This window comes from Lagenorhynchus albirostris, chromosome 3, assembly GCF_949774975.1.
Source record: "Lagenorhynchus albirostris chromosome 3, mLagAlb1.1, whole genome shotgun sequence".
In the NCBI taxonomy this organism is placed as follows: Eukaryota; Metazoa; Chordata; class Mammalia; order Artiodactyla; family Delphinidae; genus Lagenorhynchus; species Lagenorhynchus albirostris.
The window spans coordinates 40,338,796-40,365,459 of record NC_083097.1 but is presented as its reverse complement, the minus strand read 5'-3'; the positions used below and the strand labels follow the sequence as shown (position 1 = coordinate 40,365,459).

At 38.1% G+C, this 26,664-nt stretch overlaps 1 protein-coding gene across 1 annotated transcript in view; it reads right to left on the bottom strand.

The window, feature by feature from the left end:
• Positions 1–26,664, bottom strand: part of ITGA2 (integrin subunit alpha 2) — a 104,425-nt gene that overhangs the window by 37,405 nt on the left and 40,356 nt on the right. Inside the window, exons 3-10 of the mRNA XM_060142940.1 lie at positions 17,103–17,212; positions 15,400–15,491; positions 12,187–12,301; positions 11,898–12,025; positions 9,405–9,553; positions 4,481–4,631; positions 4,020–4,185; positions 2,021–2,097 (exon numbers count right to left, since the gene is read on the bottom strand). Coding sequence (XP_059998923.1) covers positions 2,021–2,097; positions 4,020–4,185; positions 4,481–4,631; positions 9,405–9,553; positions 11,898–12,025; positions 12,187–12,301; positions 15,400–15,491; positions 17,103–17,212 — 988 coding nt within the window. The remainder of the gene's footprint in view (positions 1–2,020; positions 2,098–4,019; positions 4,186–4,480; positions 4,632–9,404; positions 9,554–11,897; positions 12,026–12,186; positions 12,302–15,399; positions 15,492–17,102; positions 17,213–26,664) is intronic.

Genomic DNA, 26,664 nt, shown 5'->3' with positions numbered 1-26,664 from the left:
GTGATCTTAACGGGTCAGTTTGGAATTTCCTGGTCAGCACTAGTGAGGTAATCCACCCGATAGAGCCCTTCTGTCCCCTACAGGAAGGCGAACTTGCCTGAACCAACTGTTTCCCCTTCCGCCTGTAAAAGCCTTCCATTTTCTACAGCTCCTTGGAGCTCCTCTCTGTCTGTTAGATGGGACGCTGCCTGATTCATGAATCACTAAATAAAGCTGCTTAGATCTTCAAATTCACTCAGCTGAATTTGGTTTTTTTAACAGACTGTGTGTTGATATATCTCTGAATTGTTTTGACACATTTTGTGCCGGAAAAAAAGCCTTCCCACGGGCTACGTTACCTTGGGCTTCGTTTAGTACAACACATTTTAAAGATAAATCTGCACCACGGCACAGGAGGGGCACATAGCCATCTTCAAATTTCCATGCAAAGGCACATGTTTGCAAATGCCAAACAGTTGTGAGCATTTAGAAAGGAGTCAGAAGCGAGCCTCCAGCCTCACATACTCCTAAGAAGAGCTCAGGATGTGAGGCATCCTCCAGAAACAGGAAGTGCTGCTGCCAGAGGAGGAGAGGTGGGCGCTGCTACCCCAGACCCGTCCTGCTGGCCCTCTTCTGACCCGGTCTATCTTCAACTTCTTTCTCTTCTTTACTCCTTCTCAAATGTTCCTCTAATCCTCTCTATCCTATCAAATAATAGATTATTTGAATATGGCACCGCTACAAAAGGAACCTGAAGCTGTGACACTGGATATGAGAAGAAACTGCCATTGGTCAGCACCAGTGGGGAGGGGCCAAAGAGGACAGGCCACTGGGGATTGACTCAAAACCCAATCTGAATATTCGAAGGTACAAGTCATCGCAGAAGGTAGGGTTGGTCAGGATGGGACTTCTTATTTTTAAGTTTTTGATCTTAGATCTTAGAAAACATCAAAGATACGATTTGGGGGTTTTTTTGGTTAATTTTTTTAAACTTATTTTATCGAAGTATTTACAATGTTGAATTAATTTCTACTGTACAGCAAAGTGATTTGGTTATACATATATTCTTTTTCATTTTCTTTTCCATTATGGTTTATCAAGATATGATTTTGGAATGAAAAATACAAAGCCATTAAAAACATAGCAAACAGGGAAATAATGTGTCCCATTTTGAGGATAAGAGACCATGAAATTATGTGAATGATTGTCATAAATCCAGGACTCTGAATCTGGGTGCAGGAAGGGGCTTCAGGGAGTGTACAAAACCTCAAGAAATTGTGTGAAAAATTCTCTCTGCGTGGGTTCACTTAGATTTTTTCTGAGGGAAAGACCTGTAACTTTAATCTCTAACAATTGATACAGAAAAGGTTAGTACACCTTTTATTATAGAGAGAAATAAGGTAATCCTGGTCCTTTATTCTGCCAATCAAATCCTCTGAGTTCATTCTGTTCCCCGAGCATTTCCCAGTGTCACCTCTTTTCCTCTTTTACTATTATTACTACTGCACTCATATCCTGAGTAGAATTAGAATCAGAGGCCTGCGAGATGGATGTTTCTAAGAAAGAATGGACTTCCCTGAGCTAAGAAGATGTCCCATCTCACTCTTTTCCTAACTCCTTACTTTTTCAACTATTTTTTTCTGTCTCTGCTCTTAGAAAAAAGATACGCCGGCAACTCAGAATTCAACAACAGTGATGACAAGAGTGTGTGTTTTTAGCAAATTTTTCCAGTAGTTAATTGATATAAAGAAAACTCCTGCAGTGATAATACCTTGAATTAATATAGTGCCTGTTCCCTGGAGCACTCAAAAGCTTTCTTGTATATTATCATTTTTCTTCCCATAAAAAAATCCCTGTGAAATACGGAAGGGAAGGCATTATTAACCCCTGTTTTTCAGATGATAAGCCAGCAGAGCAAAGAAGCTAAATGACTGTGACTAGAAATGAGCATTGCTGATCACTAGATGGCTGTTTTTCCCACTTTAGTATGGTGGTTACTGCACCCAGAAGTATTAAGGCAAATGTTATCTGATATACACACATTTTGAGGAGAGTAATCTGCGCTGAATCCCACTTGTGACATTTCCATTTGGAAGTTGTCTCCTCCTTGAACAGTACCTAGGAAGCAGTTTCAAAAATCATATCACTGTTATCAGTCTTAAATAAAATTTTGAAACACATGTGCGCGTGCGTGCGCGCGCGCGCACACACACACACACACACACACACACACACACACACACACACACACAGTGTTCTGATGTCCACTCAAAAATATAGAGCTGGCAGATTCTGAGAGAGAGGAATCTCTAAGGAAGGGTTCTAACAGATGTAGAAATCCATAATGCTTCTGAGGTAGTGTCTGAAGTTGGCATTAATCTTGATCATACATTAATGTATTTGTTGGCATACTTATGAAATTTCTGATATCAGAGAACACTCAGCATAGGGGATGAGGTAAGATGAAAACTGACATGATTATCTTTTTTAAGAAAATTATCATTACTTGCTAAGAACCTAACTGAATTTTTAGCTTTAAATATTTGTAGTAATAAATGCACATATATCTCAGATGCAGTTGGAGGAGCCAGGCAATTGCTCTGTAGTGAAGACTGTGCTGAGAGATATTTGGATTAGGCTTCAGGAACTAGGATTCAAGACTGAGTAGAAATTTTACCAATTGGCAAGTTGGTCCAAGTTCTACATATGTGCTTGCCTCTGACACTAGCACCATAAGACTCAATTAGAACTCATTTTCCATACATGTGGCCAAAGCGGTTACATTTCACTAATCTTCGCAAAAAGGAAGCTAAACTTCTGGACTGCCACATTAATGTAGAGAAGAATAAAAGTTTTTAGATAGACCCTTCCAGTGGATAATCGGGAGATAAAGATCTGACTATAGGGATTAATACTTAATTTACACAATCCCCTTGGATCCAGCTTCTGAAGCAGTACCTGATCATAGTAGGTGCTCAATAAAATATGAGAGTTATTTGGGTTAACCATCAGGAACCAGGATTTGGGTCATGTGGGACTTTTTACCAACTGGGAATTGTGTTCTAGTCCTGCTTATAGTGAGCTCTTGAACACATGATATTTCTATAGAGACTAGCCCTTCCAAGGCCATAGAAGTAAATTATTGTAGATCTGGTAAGTAAAACATTTCCTCAAAATCTGAACTATTAAAAATCTTCACTGTATTTTTCTAATTTTAAAAGTAGACATGTTTGTTGCAAACAAATTCAAGAATTTCAGAAATTATGTAACAGTGTAAAAAGGTACCATTTTTTATGATTACAAAAACTGTTTACAATATGGAAAGGTAAAACTATTTACGATTATAATAGATATTACTAAGTTGCCACCCCAAAAGGTTATACAGTTTATAATCTTATAGTGTATGAGCTTTTTTGCTTCCCCATAATCTCTCCAAGATTAAACATTACTAATCTTTGTTATCTTTTAGACACAAAGTAACATTGATTTCATTTATACTTTAAAATAATTACTAAAATTGGGAATATTTTCTTATGTTTATTGGCCATTTGTATTTTATCTTTTATAAACTACTTATTCATCATTCTTTGTCTATTTTTCTTACTGATGCTATTTAGGAGTTCTCTTTGTATAAGGTATATAAGTTAACATTAATAGAACAAGTATGGTAATAAAGAATTCTTTTTTTTAAGGTTTTTGAAGAACATGTTATTTTATTTTTAATTTTTATTAGAGTATAGTTGATTTACAATATTGTGTTAGTTTCAGGTATAAAGCAAAGTGAGTCAGTTATACATATACATATATCCACTCTTTTTTAGATTCTTTTCCCATATAGGCCATTACAGAGTATTGAGTAGAGTCCCTTGTGCTATACAGTAGGTCCTTATTAGTTATCTATTTTATATACTGTATAGTAGTGTATATATGTCAATCCCAATCTCCCAATTTATCCCTCCCCCCCTTACAACCTGGTAAACATCAGTTTGTTTTCTTGAAAAAAATTTGAAAAAAATTCTGGAAAGAAGGAGTTCATTTACCTTCAATGCTGAAAATTTGTTCTCCTAATGTCCCAGCCTTTTCTAGTAGAGCTGCTTCATCAGAAACATTGAAAAAGTATCTTTCTGTTGGAATACTGGCAATTGCTTTAATTTCTTTTATTAAATTTTTAGTATCAAGGGCATTTCTGTTTAAGTACCCAAGAACCTTGAAAATAGAGGAAGAGGGGAGAAGGCCATTAGTGTTGTACTTCAATTTTCCTATTCGTATTTTCTAGGCTATTTCTGAACACAATAGGCCCTCTAGAGAAGTAAATCAAGTAACACTTCCATATCCTCTTCATTGACAGGACTGCAAATTAGCAAGAAGCAAAGGTAGAGTAAAAATATTCTTTTATATTAAGCTATGAACAACCAATAAGAAAGTGCAGTCTTCAGAAGTGATGTTATAAAGGAATATTTACCCATCAACTGAAAGACAAGTAAAAAGAAAAGCCACTTACTGCTATGCCAAACCTCAGTATATTGTCATTGTTACATTGATCAATTACGGCTTTCAACATTGAACCATCATGGGATTCACCATCAGTTACAACCACCATGACTTTGGTAGCACCTGGTCGTCCACCAGCAGCTGCTGAATAAGCAGAATCTCTGTGGCAGATAAAAGAAAAACTCAATCAAAAAATAAACTAAACATGTGGACCTCTGGTTAGAAATATAAATATGAAACTGACTTCTTTGAGCATAACCTATTGTGATTTAGAATTTCTCTATCAGTGCTGGTGACTTCTGAACTACGTTCTATTCGTAGCTTGTAGAGAAACATATAAAAATATAAATCTTGCTTGGCATTAAAAATAACTTCCATGGTTTCCATGGTGTGTGGGTGTGTGTGTATTTACATCAGGAATCCTTAGAATTATCTTCTGCTAATAAGATTAAACTCATTAAAACTAATCAACAGGGTAAAGATATTCATTCCTGTCATAAAATATTACTCATTGGATCTGCATTTATTTTTTTCAACAGTAAATTGTTTTTTAAAAGGTAACAAATATATGTGGTAAAAGAAATCCAAAGCATTTGGAAAGGTGTAAAACAAAAATTTCACACTAAGCCACTATTGCAAAGGTAATCACTATTATCAGTTTATGTTTCCTTCTAGAAAATGTTTCATCTAGAGAAATATATGCAAAAGTTACTCCTTAAACTTCTATAAAAATGGGAACATATTCTCTGCAGCTGTTTTTCATTTTGATGGAGACCTTTCCATATCAGCACATATAGAACTCTCCTCTTTGTCTTTGATTTTGATTTTCTGATTTTATTTCTATACAATTTGTAAAGGTTAATTTCCATTTACAGTTATTACAAAATATTGGCTCTATTCCCCACAGCGTACATCCCTGAGCCCATCTTACACCCAGTAGTTTGTGCCTCCTAGTCCTTCACCCTTATGTTGCCCCTCCCCCACCACTGGTAACCACTAGTTTAGACTTCTCCTTTTTTAATGGCTACATAATATTTCATTATTTTGAGGAACCATAGTTTATTTAACCAATTCCCATTATTATGCATTTAGGCCATTTTGAGTTTCACAAATAATGCTATAATGAATGTCCTTGTGTATCTATCTTGGCATACTTTTTCGAATGTGTCAGTAGGATAAAATCTTAGCAGAAAAATTATTTAGACAAAGTATTTACACATTTCAAATTTTGATAAATAAAATACTAAATTGCTCTTCAAAAATTCCACCAATTTAGGGCTTCCCTGGTGGCGCAGTGGTTAAGAATCCACCTGCCAATGCAGGGGACACGGGTTCGAGCCCTGGTCCGGGAAGATCCCACATACCATGGAGCAACTAAGCCCGTGTGCTACAACTACTGAGCCTGTGCTCTAGAGCCCACAAGCCAAAACTACTGGGCCCGCATGCTGCAACTACTGAAGACCGTGTGCCTAGAGCCCGTGCTCCGCAACAAGAGAAGCCACAACAATGAGAAGCCCACGCACCGCAACAAAGGGTAGCCCCTGCTCGCTGTAACTAGAGAAAGCCCGTGCGCAGCAATGAAGACCCAATGCAGCCAAAAGTAAAAAACAAACAAATAAATAAATAAATTTATAAAAAAAATAATTCCACCAATTTATACTGCCATCAGTGTACAAGAATGCAATTTTCTCCACCTCCTTTCCATAACAATGAGAATTATTAACTTTTTAATCTGGGATATTCTTATAAGTGAGAAATAATATATAATTGTTATTTTAATATGTACTTTTTCACTATGAAGGATGATGAGTATTTTTAATATGTTTATTAGCCATTTATATTTCTTCCTTCATGAACTCTTGATTTTTCTTTATCTTTGCCCACTTTTCTTTGTTTTTCATCACTTTCCTGACAAGTAAGACTTCTGTTAATAAAGAAAATTATCCTTTGTCATATATATTGTAAATAATTGTCAGTTCATTAATCACTGTTTGAAGTTTGGTGATATTAATTCTGTACAGAAATTTTATATTTTGATATAATCAAATCCATTAACTTTTGCGTGTGTATCTTTTATATTTGACATGGTATTTTAAAAGGACTTATCTCTAAGACTTTTCTCTTTAATCACCCAAGTTTTCTCATAGTCTTTTAATGGTTTCATTTTCTTAGATTTAAATTGGTGGTCCAGCTGAAATTTATTTTGATTCAAGGAGTGAGGCAGGGATTCAGCTTTATTTTGTTTTTAGATGTTTAACAAGTTGTCCAACAACTTTTTTTTCTGTCTGTTGGATTCTCTTGTTGCACATTCTTTCTGGTGTCATCATATAGGTTCACTACCACCACCTACATGATGACAATTTAAAGTCTGTATTTGCTTCCATTCATCCCTCCTATCTTCAAGTTTGTATATTCAATGCATTGAATATTTTCACCTGAAAGTATAAGGAGCTCTTTAAATTCAACATGTGTAAAACTGAGACTATCATTTTATTTCCTAAAGCTTTTTTTGTATTCTATATAGCAGAATATAGACATATGGAAAAATATTTCTCAGCCAAATTTGAATTCTTGTACTCACATCAAATAATTTTTGAGTGAATTATACTCTTTATGACATACAGTAGAGCTCATGTAGGATTATAAGTTTGCTGAGGGTAGAAACTATGCCTCATTTAGTTTTGATTCCCTGCAGGGCTTGGAACAGTAAATTGTAAGTGTAGGCACTCAGATAAGATCAATGGAAAATGGCAATATTTACTAAAAGAGTATCGGAATGCTATTTGTTGTTGTAAAGAAACCGATGAAGGGCTTCCCTGGTGGCGCAGTGGTTGAGAGTCCGCCTGCCAATGCAGGGGACACGGGTTCATGCCCTGGTCTGGAAAGATCCCACATGCCGTGGAGCGGCTGGGCCCGTGAGCCATGGCCGCTGAGCCTGCGCGTCCGGAGCCTGTGCTCTGCAACGGGAGAGGCCACAACAGTGAGAGGCCCGTGTACCGCAAAAAAAAAAAAAAAGAAAAAAAAAGAAAAAAAAAAGAAACCGATGAAGAAGGAGGAAGAAGAAGAAGAAGAGAAAGAAAATAGAAGTAATTAAATTCCAGAAGGCGTGAGAAGTTAGGTGACTCTCCTAACAATGGAAAGAGTCCTGTTAGCTCAGGAAATTGTGGTGAGACAGGGGTGCTGGGGAGAAAAAGTTTTGAAAAGATCATGAAAGCCATATGGGTCCCATTTTAACAGAAAGTGGCCATTCTCCTTGAGAAGGAAGCTTGCCAGGCCCCAGGGCTTTTACCAGGGAAAAATGCAACACCCACATTCCCTGCGAAAAATACAGGCCCTTTGCTGTTTCTAACTCCTACGAGGCCATTTTTCTATGTCATCTTAGTCTTCCCCTAAGTCTACTTTACTGGAACCGGACGGGTACTTCACATAATGGCAATTGGCCAGCGGCCTCTGAGATGGCTTGGCTCCAAAGGACATCTTAATAGGGACAAAAAAGGTTAACCAAACCAATCATATCTTCTCTTATAGGGAATCTACTTTTGAGATATACAGGGAGAGTAGGCAGTTGATAGAAGCAGCAACTAGAACACAGAATATACTAAAAAAAGAAGGGACAGATAAAATAGGAAATTCAGAAAAAGAAAGGACAGGATGTGGTGACTGACCAGATATGTGACCTAAGAAGGAGCAGAAAGAATAAAGTAAACCATCAAGTTTTTAGTCTGAATGACTAGGGGAAAAGGTGGACACATGAATCAAAATGGCAGAGTCATGAGGAGGGGCAGGGCAAAGAGTAAGGCCAGTTTCGAATGTACTGAATTTGATTAGTGAGCCAACACTCCAAATAAGGATTTTCAGCACCAGCTGGATGCCTGTGTGCATTGTAGGAGAGAGGTCAGGGCTAATGACAAAGCAATGGGGTCACCCGGGCAGGGCTGATGGCTCATGTGTATACAATGGATACAATGCCTAAGAGAACAGGGCTATAAAAGAGCGGGCTCTGTTTGGTGAAGAAAAATTAGGAAAAGGAGCCAGTGAAGATGCAAACTTGTTGACAAAAAGTTGGCAGGTTTTCTAGAAGTGTGTGGTGTCATGGCAACTGGAGTAGAAACAGCAGTGCGTGCTCCTTATTGTCAAATGTTCAGGGAAGCTAAAGAGGATGAGGCTTAAGGCAGGACCATGTTTACCTGATGGCAGAGCCATAGGTTTCAAGGATGTGGAGAAGGGAGCATGGACACTTCTTTCAAGGAGTTATGGCAGTGGAAGGAAGGAACTCACAACTCGATGAAAAAGGGCAGGAAGTAGGTTTAAGGGAAGGTGAACCTACAGTTCTCATTTCCTTTTTAACAGTAGGAGAATAGTTAGCATTTTTTGTAAAGGTATCTGATTAAAGCAGAGTGAAGATGAAGGTCAGCAGTGCTGAGAAAATAAGAGACACTGAGCAAAGAATTAGGAGAATGTTACACAGCTGTGAAATTCACACCGCCCCAGCCTGTTATAAGTAGAATGAGCCCTTCAATTCAATTCAGACTTCTAGTTCATTAACACTTAGGAATCTATGGCCCTTCTAAATTTGCGTGAAGTGCTCCAGTAGCTCAAGTTGTCTGTGGCCTTGATAAACATTAACAAATAAATGCAGATTGCTCCATTGCCAACTTAAACTAAGGTCTTTTAATTTCACTGTACTTACTTCATGTAAAATCTTAAAAAATTATGTAATATCTTATAAAAGTTCTAGAAATCAAAGATTTAAAAACGTCATCCCCTACTGCCTTCTCAAAGTATTCAAGTAACAGAATGTTCAGACTTTTCTTCTCTACTAGTTCTGATTTAAGTGTAGGTACCACATATTTACTTTTCTTCGTCTCTCCTTTTTAGTACTTATGAGCACCTCTATTTTATCAAAATATTAGCCTATTAGCAACATAACTTACCTTGCATACTGAATTGCTTTGAATGTATTTGTGAGGTCTCCACCATACTGGGATGTCTGGGATGTTGCTTTAATCATTTCATCTTTGGTTTTAAAAGTGTTCAGGTTAAACACCACTCTTGGATAATTGGCATATTGAATTAAGCCCACCTTCAAGAGAAAAGAAGTTTATTACAGGTTTGCCATTAAGTTATAAATCACTCCTATTTAACCAATATAATAAAAATCGAAAGTGCATTTAGACATGGGCTGATAGCTTAAGGGAATCATTTCCAACTTTTTTCTTAAGAATAGTTATTTTTCTTCCAGTGGAATAACTTCCTGGTCAGAGGCCATCAGTGCAGGGCAGCCTTACTTACTGACAAGCAAGATAATGTGCCATTTGTGTACCATTTGATTCTCAAGAGTAATAGTTGTAGATTTTTAAGCACTGCCATATGGATGAATATTAAGTTCTTAACAGGAAGATTCAAATGATATAAATAGATTTTCTAGTTACCAATGGATATAAACATGTAAACAATTATAAGCAGTCATGGACGGCACAGAACATCTCATCAAGTGAGGATGATTATATAATAAACAAAGAATTGTAGTTGAATACAAGAAAAAGTGATGTGCTAATCAATGCGGTCAACATGAATGTTTTTGTTGTGCTGGATTTCCTCTAATCACAGACGTTAGAAAGAAAGCTGCTCTATGTGCATTTAGGGCAGGAAGTTTCTGGTCTTCAGGGAAAATGCCATTGGAGAGAGTCTTATTTGAGAGGGCCGAGAGGCAGAACAACTTCTGACCAAGATGTTTGGGCACATACCCTAATCCTTCAGATCAAGGAGGTCAGACACTTCTGTTAATGTCCTTGTTCTCAGCACTGAGATCACCCTCTATGCCTAGGATTTGGGGCTTCCAGAATAGGAATGGTGATGAGGGATCAGTGGTAAGGGGTCTCTGAAATAGAGGTCAATGTGTAAGGAAGACGGGAAGGGCAAGGCCTGGATTTCTGAGTTCAATCAGCTACTTTCTCTAGGAAGGCAGTTAACTAGGCACTGGAAAAATGACAAAAAATATATTACTGAACCCTCCTCTTTAGGATAGGATGTAAGATTTGAGAGAGGAAACGATCAAAAATAACTCTAAGGATTTCAAAATCTAAGGTGATAGGAAGAGAATGGTGACCCCCTGACACAGCCCCATAACTTCTATGTGCAAAAGATAAAGGTGGAAGAGAAGATTTAAAGAAATGTGGTATAGTAGGGCTTAAAGAAAGGTCACATTTAGAACGGAAGAGAAGATACTGAGTAAAACCACCTCTAGAGACGAAGAAGGTGCATCGGGATTGGAAGATAGAAGAGGAAGGCCAGGAATTCCACACAAGAGACTATTAAATACAATAAGTCACGTTACGGGGGAAACCCATTCAGAAACAGAGAAAATAAGCAGATACAGATGAAAACTTCTCTTATGAGGGCCTTAACAGTGATGCTCTCCAGAAACCAGTACTATACCTAGTCTTATTTAACAGAAATTTTATTTTATTTTCTGGTGAAAGCCCACAGTGAAACCTCCAAAGTTTTGACAAATACTAATGTCCTCTTGGTATTGAAAAGCAATGTCAATAGGGAAAATATATAACAATATTTTATAATACTGTATAGGGAAGCAGAAAAGCAAATTTCAATATAGATAACTGGAAAGCTTTTCAGAAAAGTGTTCCAACAATTGTTGGCCCCTGGAGCACCAGATGCAACCCAGAAACTAGTAACTCTGTGAATTGATTCCTGTTGATACTGGATCAATGTCCTGCTACAATCAGGATGGCCCACGAAATAGCAGATCCAACAAGAAAGAAAGAAAGAAAAAACCCTGAAACTTAAAAAATGCTATTCAGCGTTATAAAAGCATGACGTTTCTGCTCCTGAGTTTTGCTTGCCTACCTCAGGAAGACAGAAAACCAAATTAAAGACTCTTTAAAACATAAAAAGTTATTCAAGGGTATTGAAAAGACTTGTCCTGTGTGAAAAATGGAAGGCTAGACTAGAATATGACAAAAGACTATAAAATAATAAATGGTAGAATTATGCTGTCTATGAACTTACTTATAAAAACTCAAAGATAATTTTTTCACCAGTAAAAAGTAAAAGAAAGTCATCATTAGTCCAAGCGTGTGTAAAAAAAATACATACTGGATTTCTAAATGTATTGATTAGTTCATGAGTTAGTGGAGGAAAAAATAAGCATCTAAAGAGAATTAAGATGCTATACACATATCTGATGCCTGAATCAGGAATAGAAATCCAAACTTAAAGACTAGCATTAGGGGAAGTCATAGATAGAATAACTCAGTGTAGCACAAATTTCAGTTAACTTTCAAGATTACCATTAAATGCCCTCTAATATGGGGATTTGACAAATGCAAAGATAAAGACCTCATCTCTAATAATATTTTCTCAGAACGAAAGCCGTGGGTTAGTGTATATATAATGGATGTCCATACCTGTGTCTTTGTGGGGCCTATATCCAGGCCTTGCACAAATTTTTCCAAAAAGTTCTTTACTGCATCCCAGGGGTAAATACTGTTTGATTCATCACATACAACCACAACATCTATGAGGGACGGGCAGGCTACACAGGAAACGACGAAAGAAACATATATCCATAGGTAAGGCAAAATCACATCCACATACAAATGAGACAAAGTAAAAAAGGATGGCACTTGTTGATACAATTTTTCCCCTCCTTTAAGGTAAGGCATTGCTCAGACCCTCTGCACATTCATAACTTACTCTGAACTGCAGGTGAAAAGCTGGTCAGGAGCTGAAAATTGGGACTGACATCAGAGCATAACCCGGTTGTGTAAAACTGATTTCCGCACTGCTGTGCCCACAGGGGACCACAGGTCTTAAAAGAAATGAAAACAATGACAAAACACATGGAAAACGTTAACCCTCCACCTCGCCATTTGTGAAACTCAGGACTATTTCTATTCTCTTATAAGACTCTAGGAATCGTCAACTCTTGAAACTAACAAGTCAACAGTGCCTTTGAGAGAAAGTGCACTGGAGCCCACAGACGGGAGGGAGAGGGTGGCAGATGTGCTGTGCCTGGTGTCAGGCGTCTTGGGGACCGGAGCACTGGGACTGTCAGTGTAGGGAGGAGCCCATCAGGTCACCCACCAAGCTCGACAAAAGGGGTGCTGTCCTTCCAGAGAACACCCAGGAGAAAAATGCGTGCAAAGTTCATTTTTTGTCTCTCAGATACCTGGGTCTCAGCTGCTTCATCTGTAAAATGAGGATGATCAGACCTCCTCCTAACTTAAGGCTGCTGTGAAGACGAAATGAGTCTATAGCTATTAACACTTAGAACGGTGCTGGGTAAATAGCAAGGGATATATAATTGTTAGCCAGCATCATTATCATTGTTATTCCTTGAACATAGGTCTCCTCCTGTCCCTTCCATTTATACTCTTCAGCAGAAACCCTAAGTCCTCATGTCCCCATGGGCCAGGCAGGCAGCCTGGAAGAGAGCTCCAGCCAGGTGTAGACACCATGGTGAATGAAGAGCCCACGCTTTCTGTGCAGGGCAGACCATTGTGGCTCCCGCCCGTGGGCTGGTGTGCAACAGGCCCCGTGTGGCCAGACCTCCCAAATTCTCAAGGAGAGTCAAAGAGAGAATTTTGTGTGAAAATTTATAGTTAACAAAAACCTGAAACACTCTACATGCTAAACAAACACAAAGGAGGTTCATGAACCGCCAGTTTTCAACTCTGTGGTTATCAAAGTATTTCTTTGAGGACTTCAGAACCCCATACTTCTGGCCCCTAGAACCTTCAGTTATCAAAGCTGGCGTTTGTCTTCTTGTGCACATCATACTCCAACTATTAATATCTCCACTGACCTGACCCCAAAGCTCTCCCTTTCAGCAGCCCTTGAATGCCAAGAACTCCTGATTAAATCATGATTAAATCACGTGGGAAACATTAGATTAAATAATATTCAAATCGTTAGATGTGAAAGGAGAAAAAATGGCGAAGAGAAGTCTAGTGATGATCTTAAAAACAAATCTATACAGTTTAACCTTATGTAAAGCTGTGGACCAATTATTAAAACTTAACTGAAAAGTGTGGACTTGCAAAGAGTGATTGGAAGAATGAAAGGGAACTTATTTGACCCACTTTAATTGTTGGTAGCTCAAAGGAGAAGCAGCTGTGGTCATATTTCATGCTCAATGAACAAGGCATAGTTTTTCCCTTATAAAACTGGTTCATTTTGCAATTAGTTAGGGAGAAATCACCATTGATGCCTTGGGTTAGTATACCGAATAAGATACCAACTACTGATTCCTATATCCCCACCCCCAAGTTGGTTTATCTTAATCACCCTTAAAAATACTAACTCATGAAGTATTAAAAAAGATTTTTTTGTTTTAAAAGCAATGGAAAACAGCATTAAGGAGTTGAAATTAGAATATGCCAATTGTTAATGCCAGAACAACATTCCTGCTTTAAGCCCGGAACTTAAGAAGGTTCAAAAAAAAAAAAAAAGTGATGATTGTCAGTCTTTTCCACAGAATTCTTAAGAGTATCTTAAGATTTTGACCTTTTAGGTATGGAAAGAAGACTTTGGCTTTTTTCTTTTCTTTTTTTTTCTCTTTCCCTCCCTCCCTCCTTCCTTCTACTTGCTACATTGACTGTTAATCTCTCAAATTCTCTTGCAATTTTATTTTATAAATAAGATTTACAAAATGTTTTATTTTGCATATAAAAATCTATAGTTACACATTAAAAATCTGAAGTTACAGACTAAAAACTTTGAAGCACATTCTATAATCCCTGTATCTTAATGTTTTTCTTTCTTAATTTATTCAACTTAAAAAAAAAGACAAAAGCAACCTTATGATAAAGACTTCAGAAGATCATAAACAGGAAGATTCATTGCAATATTCATTTATGCATTGATCTAACACATATTATAAGCAACACTTAATTCAGTTAGTGGTACCAAGGTCTCTCTAATATCTCTCAGTAAAAACAGAATGATATTGTTCAAAATTGATTACATTTTTAGAGCAATCTGGTTATACACCCAGGCTTTTAAGTTAGCATATCAATGTAGCATGTCGTAACCAATGTAAAGTTAAAGTAAACTTTCTAAGACTACTTCAACAGGGCTATACAACTAGGTTACACCTACATGGACTGGCAGAAATGTCAAATGAGACTGGGTTTTTGTTTGCCTTTAAACACTTTTTTTTTTTTTTTTGGTGTGTGATGGTTTTCATTTTTTTACAGTTGCATCTTTTCAACAGTTTTCTATGTTATTTTTTTGTTAGTCCCAAGCTCAGGAATTATTCTCTCTTTCAGAAAACTTCCATTTTCTTCTAGTTTTTTATATTAACTTTTTAATTCACTCAGAATTATATTTGGATATGCAAGTTATTCACCAATTAATTGTCCCCAGACCTCTTGTTAAATAAGGCATTCTCTTTTACGGATTTGTGGTGGTCTTTTCACAGCTTTCTCGAAACTAAATGAGAGTACACATTAACATAAAATAAGATGAGATCAAGCCATGCCTTAAATAATATCAGATTGGTCAATGATTATCAGAAACGATTAAAAATAAAAGTACTTTGTAGCTTTGAAACCTACTTTCTGAATTTGCAGTACCTATCCTGAATGTTCCTACAGGAAGGAGAAATAAGAGCTAGAATTCTGCTGTTATCAACAAATACAAAGCACATTTTCAAGGGTAAAGAATCGGTGTTCCTTCTGATCCCTTTTTCCAAAACATTCTGTGGCAATGGTTTTACTAAATATCTTAAGACATCTACATATCAACATATTGTTCTTTCATGTTGGCTCTCCATCTAGCATGTCTTATCCAAAATCAAGCTCCAACATTTAAACCTCAAGATCTGGCTTGCTAGGAGGGATGGTGAGAAGACACTGACTTCATACTTTCTTGAGAGGAATGAGGATTTGAAAAGTAAACACTCACGAGAAATCCACCCGTTCCCACGTTCCTTGTCAGTGTCAAGCCAAGGCTCATGTTGGTTTTCATCTCAGTAACGTTGGAAATGCTCGTGGAAGCTTTCAAAGGGGAGAAGATTTTTAAGAGTGGTTAAATCATCATTTATTTAAAGCCATTTTTTTTCAACGTACACTCAGGTTTACATGTAGCATTGAATTTAGTGCTCGTGTTATATAATGAAGTGTATGGAAATGAGATGCCTTCAGTGATCTGGCAGCTCATTTAAATATGTGATCACATCTGCAGAATGTGATCCTAGGGGGTGGAGTCTGCAAAGGTCATGGTGGCTCCAGCTAAAGCTTTATTCTGGATCGGAAAAAAATATCCTTAAAGTGTTATCAAAGGATGCCGTGTGGTAGAATCTGGCTCAAAGCAATAGTGAATGAACTTTAAGAGGAAATCATGACACTAGCATGTAGAGTAGTAGATAAATCTCTCCAACCTTCTCTCTCCCACTCAAATAGGGCATCATCTGCTGTATCCATTCTTGAGCTACTGAACACTGAAATTCTTCTCAATAATATCATTATTTTCTCATATCCTCTAATCTCTGCCAAGGTGTATACATATATGTACACATACAGGTATACATATACATAAAATTACACTGTTTATGTATATGTGTATACACATAAATTATGCTAAGTCATCTGCTCATATGTATATATACATATGCATAAAATTTCTAAAATAATAAAAAAATATATATTAGGCGTGAGTATTCAAAAGTTTTATTATATAGTTTATGCCCCATTTCCCAGGATACCTGTTTTAAAACTTCACCCTTCTTCTCAAGCCTCCAAACTCAACCCAGATCCCATCACTCTCTACTGCAAAGAAGATAATCACACTTGAAAGATAATCTCAACTTCTCTCATCTTTACCTAAAGGTCCTTCTAGAATTCTGACTCCTCTCTTTCCTTTGTGTTTCAGAGAAGAGAGCATTCTTCCTAAGACTCATTTTCCCAGGTACCAGAGACATTAATTCCATCCAGTTAACTTTATTCTTGACCAGGAGTCACTCCCTTTTTATTGCCTCCTTCCACTCTCCCTACAAATAGGATCATCTCTTTTTTATTAGAAAAATTGTCTCTTAACTCTGCTACCTTATCCAACTATTTTCCCAATTCTCCTTCACTACTTAACTTCTGGAAACAGAGGTCTACTTTTGTGGATAATTAAAACAGCAATTGCAAACAATTACAAAGAATTCCAACCTGTGAATTTTTTTTAGTAGAATGAAATCATTTAGACATGACCAGAAATAAAGAGTGTTCCTCAGCACGCCCCAAATCAGCCCTAGTACTGATGTTTCTATACTTAATGGTTTGTTTTGAGGAGGGAGAGAAGTATGGGTAGTCTCAGATTTCTATAAGTAACCAGCAAAATAATCCTACATGTCGGTGGAAACCGGTCCACAGTCTGGGGATAGATGGCCCAGGAGGCAGCACGTTTCCCATGCAGCCATCTTTCTTAATCAGGTCATCAAACTGTGTTGGAAATTTGAATACAGTTGGGCCCCATGTGACTACAGACATAAAGGCAACAAAAGCTGTCTATATTCCTTAAACACAAAACTATGATTGGTTTTGTTGTTCTTTTTCAGCTGGGTATATAACAAATGAGATTTTGTTACGTGTAAAATAATCACATTGCTAATTATAACTTACTTTGCAAATTCAGTTTTTCACATGTAGTGGTGGATAGATCAACAGGACATTTATACACATCTCCCATTCGGTTCTCAGGAAAGCCACTCCATGGTGAACCAACCAGTAACCTAGAAATAGGGATTTTATTTTCCATTAGACATAAAATGTTAGCTATAGTTTCTTAAAGATAAAGCTGACCACAAAACAGTAAAAAAAAAAACAAATTTAATTTCAATTTTTAATAAGTGAACAGTTTCTATTTGCTCAGCTATAATTTGCTCTCCTTTTCCTCTTAGATGATCAAGATCCTTGATGAACATCTACAGTACAGCTGTCTTGCCACACACCTGGGAGTCTCTCTAAAGCAGTTCTGTCCAACAGAAATATAATGCAAGCCATAAATGTGGGCACATACGTAATTTTAAGTTTTCTAGTGGCCACATTAATAAAACAAAAAAGCAACAGGTGAAATTAACTTCAATAATATATTTTATTTAACTCAATATATCCACACTACCATGCAATCAAAATTAAAGTTATTAATGAGCTAGTTGATATCCTTTTTTCCATACTAAGTGTTTGAAATTCAGTGTGTATATTTTGAGCACATATCAATGTAGACAAGTAATATTTCAAGTGTTCAGTACCCACGGGCGGCCAGTGGCTCTTTGGTCAGCATAGCTCTAAAGAATGAAACGATATTAAAAGCTAAAGTGAAAACTAATATTTGTCCAGTGCTTTCTATGCCCTAAGCACTTTTATATGTTATTTAGGGAGCAGATGAGCTATCTAAATGGCTTTATGCTGACCGTCTATATAAGGGAATCCTCAGCAAAAATAAAGAGCAAGTGTACTGTTTATAGCCGGAATACAGAACACTGAGGTCAGAGACGGGTGCTAACATCTTCCCTTTGGTTAGTTCACTCCCTACAGAATTTTTCCAGTAAGAGACTATGCATTTCCCTGTAGAACCACTCACTCGACATTTCTGGCCACAGAAGAATGGACAGAAAGAGTCCATGTAACAGCCTGATCTTTAGAAACTCCTGTATGTTAATTACTCAGCAGCATGCAGTGACTGAGGAAGCGTATTTCACTCAACATGTTTTCCTTGTCAAAGTTGGGAAGGATTAGATTATTGATCTATGAAACTTAAATTCTTTCATGTCGGGCTTCCCTGGTGGCGCAGTGGTTGAGAGTCCGCCTGCCGATGCAGGGGACACGGGTTCGTGCCCCAGTCCGGAAAGATCCCACATGCCGCGGAGCAGCTGGGCCCGTGAGCCATGGCCGCTGAGCCTGCGCGTCCAGAGCCTGTGCTCCGCAACAGGAGAGGCCACAGCAGTGAGACGCCCACGTACCGCAAAACAAAACAAAGCAAAACAAAAATAATAATCATACAAATGAGTAGGAAGATATGAATAAGTTCCCCTTCCTGAAAAAAAGTAAAATGGTCTAAGGAAGCAAAAGTGGACATCAAAGGATGAGGCTGGTAGTCAGCATTCTTAACAGAGGGAACACCATGAACAATCATGGAAAGAGGAAAATACAAATTATTTTGAAAGAGAGTTAATGATTCAGTCATAGTCTTCTCCCCTTATTCATCTTATACAATTATTTTCAAACTAATATTTTACAGAGCATTCTAGAATACTTTTTTGGAATATTCGTTTTATATATTTTCTTTATTTTTTTGGCTGTGTCAGTTCTTAGTTCTGGCACACGAGATCTTTGCTGAGGCATTCAGGATCTTTCGTTACAGCGCATGGGCTCTTTATTGCGGTGCGCGGGCTTCTCTCTAGTTGTGTCATGCGGGTTTTCTCTCTCTAATTGTGGTGTGCAGGCTCCAGGGTGCATGGGCTCTGTGGTTTGCAGCACGCAGGCTCTCTTGTTGAGGTACACAAGCTCAGTAGTTGTGGCACAAGGGCTTAGTTGCCCGGCTGCATGTGGGATCTTAGTTCCCCAACCAGGGACTGAACATGCATCCCCTGCATTGGAAGGCAGATTCTTTACCACTGGACCACCAGGGAAGTTCCTAGAATACTTTAAAACAGCTAACTTTGATTAAGGTTACAGTTGAAAGTTTTTGTCTTCTTCTGAGCAGATATTTTACCTAATTTACCTGTTAAAATACTGCCTATAGAAATCATCAACAAAACAAAAAGACAACCTACTGAATGGGAGAAAATATTTGCAAATGATAAGACTGATAAGGGGTTAATATACAAAATATATAAACAGCTCATACAACTCAACATCAAAGAAAAAAAAACAATAAAAAAAAGGGGAGGGAGGAACTTCAAGATGGTGGAGGAGAAAGACACGGAGATCACCTTCCTTCCATAACTACATCAAAAATACACCTACGTGTGGAACAACTCCTACAGAACACCTACTGAATTCTTGCAGAAGACCTCAGACTTCCCAGAAGGCAAGAAACTTCCCACATACCTGGGTAGGGCAAAAGAAAAAAGAAAAAACAGAGACAAAAGGATAGGGACGGGACCTGCACCAGTGGGAGGGAGCCGTGAAGGAGGAAGTTTCCACACACTAGGAAGCCCTTTCACTGGTGGGGATGGAGGGTGGGCAGGGGGGGAAGCTTCGGAGTCATGGAGAAGAGCGCAGCAACAGGGGTGCAGAGGGCAAAGTGAACAGATTCCCGCACAGAGGATCAGTGCCGACCAGCACTCACCAACCTGAAAGACTTGTCTGCTCAACCGCTGGGTCGGGTGGGGGCTGGGAGCTGAGGCTCGGGCTTCGGAGGTCAGATCCCAGGGATGGGACTGGGGGTGGCTGCATGAACACAGTCTGAAGGGGGCTAGTGCACCACAGCTAGCCGGAAGGGAGTTTGGGAAAAAGTATGGATTTGCCTAAGACGCAAGAGACCATTGTTTCGGGGTGTGCAAGGAGAGGGGATTCAGAGCACCGCCTAAATGAACCCCAGAGACAGGCATGAGCCACAGCTATCAGCATGGACCCCAGAGACGGGCATGAAATACTAACGCTGCTGCTGCAGCCACCAAGAAGCCTGTGTGCAAGCACGGGTCACTATCCACACCTCCCGTCCTGGGACCCTGTGCAGCCCGCCATTGCCAGCGTTCCGTGATCCACGGACAACTTCCCTGGGAGAACACACAGCGTTCCTCAGGCTGTTGCAATGTCTTGCCAGCCTCTGCCACCGCAGGCTCACCCTGCATTCCAGTTATAACTACCATACACCTCCCTTCCCCTGGCCTGAGTGAGCCAGAGCCCCGGAATCATTGCTTCTTTAACACCCTCCTGTCTGGGTGAAGAACAGATGCCAAAGGGCGACCTACCTGCAGAGGCAGGGGGAAATCCAAAGCTGAACCCCAGGAGCTGTGCGAACAAAGAAGAGAAAGGGAAATCTCTCCATGCAGCATCAGGAGCAGCAGATTAAATCTCCACAATCAACTTGATGTACCCTGCATCTGTGGAATACCTGAATAGACAACGAATCATCCCAAAACTGAGGCGGTGGACTTTGGGAGCAACTGTAGACTTGGAGTTTGCTTTCTGTGTCTAATTTGTTTCTACTTTTATGTTTATCTTAGTTTAGTATTTACAGCTTATTATCATTGGTAGATTTGTTTACTGATTTGTTTGCTCTCTTCTTTTATATATATATATGTATATATATTTTTCTTTTTCTCTTTTTGTGATTGTGTATGTGTATACTTCCTTGTGTGATTTTGTCTGTATAGGTTTGCTTTTACCATCTGTCCTAGGGTTCTTTCTGTCCATTTCTTTTTAGTATAGTTTTTAGTGCTTGTTATCATTGGTGCATTTGTTTGTGGGATTGGTTGCTCTCTTTTTTTTTAACTTTTTATTTATTTATTTTAATAATTTTTTTATTTTAATAACTTTATTTTTAATTTTTCTTTCTTCCTTTTTTATTTCTTTTCTCCCTTTTCTTCTGAGCCATGTGGCTGACAGGGTCTTAGTGTTCCACCCAGGTGTCAGGCCTGAGCCTCTGAGGGGGGAGAGCCAAGTTCAGGACACTGGTCCACCAGAGACTTCCTGGCCCCTCATAATATCAATCGGTGAGAACTCTCCCAGAGATCTCCATCTCAATGCTAAGACCCAGCTCCACTCAACAATCAGTAAGCTCCAGTGCTGGATATCCCATGCCAAACAACTAGCAAGACAGGAACACAACACCACCCATTAGCAGAGAGGCTGCCTAAAATCATAATAAGGTCACAGACACCCCAAAACACACCACTGGACGTGGTCCTGCCCACCAGAAAGACAAGATCCAGACTCATCCATCAGAACACAAGCACCAGTCCCCTCCACCAGGAAGCCTACACAGCCCACTGAACCAAGCTTACCCACTGGGGGGGAACACCAAAAACAATGGGAACTATGAACTTGTAGCCTGTTAAAAGGAAACCCCAAACACAGTAAGTTAAGCAAATTAAGAAGACAGAGAAATACACAGCAGATGAAGGAGCAAGGTAAAAACCCACCAAACAAATGAAGAGGAAATATGCAGTCTACCTGAAAAAGAATTCAGAGTAATGATAGTAAAGATGATGCAAAATCTTGGAAATAGAATGGAGAAAATACAAGAAACGTTTTAACAGGGACCTAGAAGAACTAAAGAACAAACAAACAATGATGAACAGCACAATAAATGAAATTAAAAATTCTCTAGAAGGAATCAATAGCAGAATAACTGAGGCAGAAGAATGGATAAGTGACCTGGATGATAAAATAGTTGAAATAACTACTGCAGAGCAGAATAAAGAAAAAGAATGAAAAGAATTTAGGGCAGTCTCAGAGACCACTGGGACAACATTAAATGCACCAACATTCCAGTTACAGGGGTCCCAGAAGATGAAGTGAAAAAGAAAAGGACTAAGAAAATATTTTGAAGAGATTATAGTTGAAAACTTCCCTAATATGGGAAAGGAAATAGTCAATCAAGTCCAGGAAGTGCAGAGAGTCCCATACAGGATAAATCAAGGAGAAACATGCCAAGACACATAGTAATCAAACTATCAAAAATTAAATACAAAGAAAAAATATTAAAAGCAGCAAGGGAAAACCAACAAATAACATACAAGGGAATCCCCATAATGTTAAGAGGTGATCTTTCAGGAGAAACTCTACAAGCCAGAAGGGAGTGGTAGGACATATTTAAAGTGATGAAAGGGAAAAACGTACAACCAGATTACTCTACCCAGCAAGGATCTCGTTCAGATTTGATGGAGAAATTAAAACTTTTACAAACAAGCAAAAGCTAAGAGAATTCAGCACCACCAAAGCAGCTTTACAACAAATGCTAAAGGAACTTCTCTAGGTAGGAAACACAAGAGAAGGAAAAGACCTACAACAACAAACCAAAACCAATTAAGAAAACGGTAATAGGAACATACATATGGATAATTACCTTAAAGCAAATGGATTAAATGCTCCAACCAAAATACACAGACTGGCTGAATGGATACAAAAACAAGACCCATATATAAGGTGTCTACAAGAGACCCACCTCAGACGTAGGGACACATAGAGACTGAAAGTGAGGAGATGGAGAAAGATAATCCATGCAAATGGAAATCAAAAGAAAGCTGGAGTAGCAATTCTCATATCAGACAAAATAGACTTTAAAACAAAGACTATTACAAGAGACAAGGACACTAAATAATGATCAAGGGATCAATCCAAGAAGAAGATATAACAATTGTAAATACTTATGCACCCAACATAGGAGCACCTCAATACATAAGGCAAATACTAACAGCCATAAAAGGGGAAATCGACAGTAACACAAACAGAGTAGGGGACTTTAACACCCCACTTTCACCAATGGACAGATCATCCAAAATGAAAATAAATAAGGAAACACAAGCCTTAAATGATACATTAAAAAAGATGGACTTAATTGATATTTATAGGACATTCCATCCAGAAAAACCAGAACACACATTTTTCTCAAGTGCTCATGGAACATTCTCCAGGATATATCATATATTGGGTCACAAATCAAGCCTTGGTAAATTTAAGAAAATTGAAATCGTATCAAGGATCTTTTCTGACCACAACGCTATGAGCCAAGACATCAATTACAGGAAAAGATCTGTAAAAAATACAAACACATGGAGGCTAAACCATACACTACTAAATAACCAAGAGGTCACTGAGGAAATCAAAATATATCTAGAAACAAATGACAATGAAAACACAACAACCCAACACCTATGGGATGCAGCAAAAGCAGTCTAAGAGGGAAGTATATAGCAATACAATCCTACCTCAAGAAAAATCTCAAATAAACAACCTAAACTTACACCTAAAGCAATTAGAAAAAGAACAAAAAAAACCCCAAAGTTAGCCCAAGGAAAGAAGTCACAAAGATCAGATCAGAAATAAATGAAAACGAAATGAAGGAAACGATAGCAAAGGTCAATAAAACTAAAAGGTGGTTCTCTGAGAAGATAAAGAAGATTGATAAACCATTAGCCAGGCTCATCAAGAAAAAAAGGGAAAAGACTCAAATCAACAGAATCAGAAATGAATAAGGAGAAGTAACAACAGACACTGCAGAAATACAAAGGATCATGAGAGATTACTACAAGCTACTATATGCCAATAAAATGGATAACCTGGAAGAAATGGACAAATTCTTAGAAAAGCAAAATCTTCTGAGACTGAACCAGGAAGAAATAGAAAATATAAACAGACCAATCACAAGCACTGAAATTGAAACTATGATTAAAAATCTTCCAACAAACAAAAGCCCAGGACAAGACGGCTTCACAGGCCAATTTTATCAAACATTTAGAGAAGAGCTAATACCTATCCTTCTCAAACTCTTCCAAAATAGAGCAGAGCGAGGAACACTCCCAAACTCATTCGATGAAGTCACCATTACCCTGATACGAAAACCAGACAAAGATGTCACAAAAAAATGACAACTATCAGCCCATAGCACTGATGAACATAGGTGCAAAAATCCTCAACAAAATGCTAGCAAACAGAATCCAACAGCACACTAAAAGGATCATACATCATGATCAAGTGGGGTTTATCCCAGGAATGTAAGGATTCTTCAATATATGCAAATCAATCAATGTGATAAACCATATTAACAAAATTGAAGGAGAAAAAGCATATGATCATCTCAATAGATGCAGAAAAAGCTTTTGACAAACTTCAACACCCATTTATGATAAAAACCCACCAGAAAGTAGGCATAGTGGGAACTTACCTCAACATAATAAAGGCCATATATGACAAACCCACAGCCAACATCATTCTCAATGGTGAAAAACTGAAACCATTTCCACTAAGATCAGGAACACGACAAGGTTGCCCACTCTCACCACTATTATTCAACATAATATTGGAGGTTTTAGCCACAGCAATCAGAGAAGAAAGAGAAATAAAAGGAATCCAAATCAGAAAAGAAAAAGTAATACTCTTACTGTTTGCAAATGACATGATACTATACATAGAGAATCCTAAAGATGCCACCAGAAAACTGCTAGAACTAATCAATGAATTTAGTGAAGTAGCAAGATACGAAATTAATGCATAGAAATCTCTTGCATTCCTATACACTAACAACAAAAAATCTGAAAGAGAAATTAAGGAAACACTCCCATTTACCACTGCAACAAAAAGAATAAAATACCTAGGAATAAACCTATCTAGGTAGACCTGTATGCAGAAAAATGTAAGACACTGATGAAAGAAACTAAAGATGATACAGACAGATGGAGAGATATACCATGTCCTTGGATTGGAAGAATCAACATTGTGAAAATGACTATACTATAGGATTCAGTGCAATCCCTATCAAACTACCAATGGCATTTTTCACAGAACAGAAGAAAAAATTGCACAATTTGCATGGGAACACAAAAGATCCCAAATAGCCAAAGCTATCTTGAGAAAGAAAAACGGAGCTGGAGGAATCAGGCTCCCAGACTTCAGACTATACTACAAAGCTACAGTAATCAAGACAGTACAGTACTGGCACAAAAACAGAAATATAGATCAATGGAACAGGATAGGAAGCCCAGAGATAAACCCACGCACATATGGTCACCTTATCTTTGACAAAGGAGGCAAGGATATACAATGGAGAAAAGAAAGCCTCTTCAATAAGTGGTGCTGGGGAAACAGGATAGCTACATGTAAAAGAATGAAATTAGAACACTACCTAACACCATACACAAAAATAAACTCAAAATGGATTAGAGACCTAAATGTAAGACACTATAAAACTCTTAGAGGAAAATATAGGCAGAACACTGTATGACTTAAATCACATCAAGATCCTTTTTGACCCACCTCCTGGAGAAATGGAAATAAAAACAAAAATATACAAATGGGACCTAATGAAATTTAAAAGCTTTTGCACAGCAAAGGAAACCATAGAGGAGATGAAAAGACAACCCTCAGAATGGTAGAAAATATTTGCAAATGAAGCAACTGACCAAGGATTAATCTCCAAAATATACAAGCAGCTCATGCAGTTCAACATCAAAGAACAAACAACCCAATCCAAAAATGGGCAGAAGATCTAAATAGACATTTCTCCAAAGAAGATATACAGATTGTCAACAAACACATGAAATGATGCTCAACATCACTAATCATTAGAGAAATGTAAATCAAAACTACAATGAGGTATCACCTCACAGTGGTCAGAATGGCCATCATCAAAAAAATCTACAAACAATAAATGCTGGAGAGGGTGTGGAGAAAAGGGAACCCTCTTGCACTGTTGGTGGGAATGTAAATTGATACAGCCACTATGGAGAACACTATGGAGTTTCCTTAAAAAACTAAAAATAGAATTACCATACGACCCAGCAATCCCACTACTGGGCATATATCCTGAGAAAACCATAATTCTAAAAGAGTCATGTACCCCATTGTTCACTACAGCACTATTTACAATAGCCAGGTCATGGAAACAACCTAAGTTTCCACTGACAGATGAATGGATAAAGAAGGTGTGGCACATATATACAATGGAATATTATTCAGCTATAAAAGGAAACAAAATTGAGTTATTTGTAGTGAGGTGGATGGACCCAGAGTCTGTCATACAGAGTGAAGTAAGTCAGAAAGAGAAAAACAACTACCATAAGCTAACACATATGTATGGAATCTAAAAATAAATAAATAAATAAAAAATGGTTCTGAAGAACCTAGGGGCAGGACAGGAATAAAGACGCAGACATAGAGAATGGACTTGAGGACACGGGGAGGGGGAAGGGTAAGCTGGGACGAAGTGAGAGAGTGGCATGGACATATATACACTACCAAACGTAAAATAGATAGCTAGTGGGAAGCAGCCACATAGCACAGGGAGATCAGCTCCGTGCTTTGTGACCACCTAGAGGGGTGGGATAGGGAAGGTGGGAGGGAGACGCAAGAGGGAGGGGATATGGGGATATATGTATATGTATAGCTGATTCACTTTGTTATACAGCAGCACCTAACACACCATTGTAAAGCAATTATACTCCAAAAAAGACGTTAAAAAGAAAAAAAGGGCAGAAGACCTGAATAAACGCTTTTCCAAAGACATACAGATGGCCAA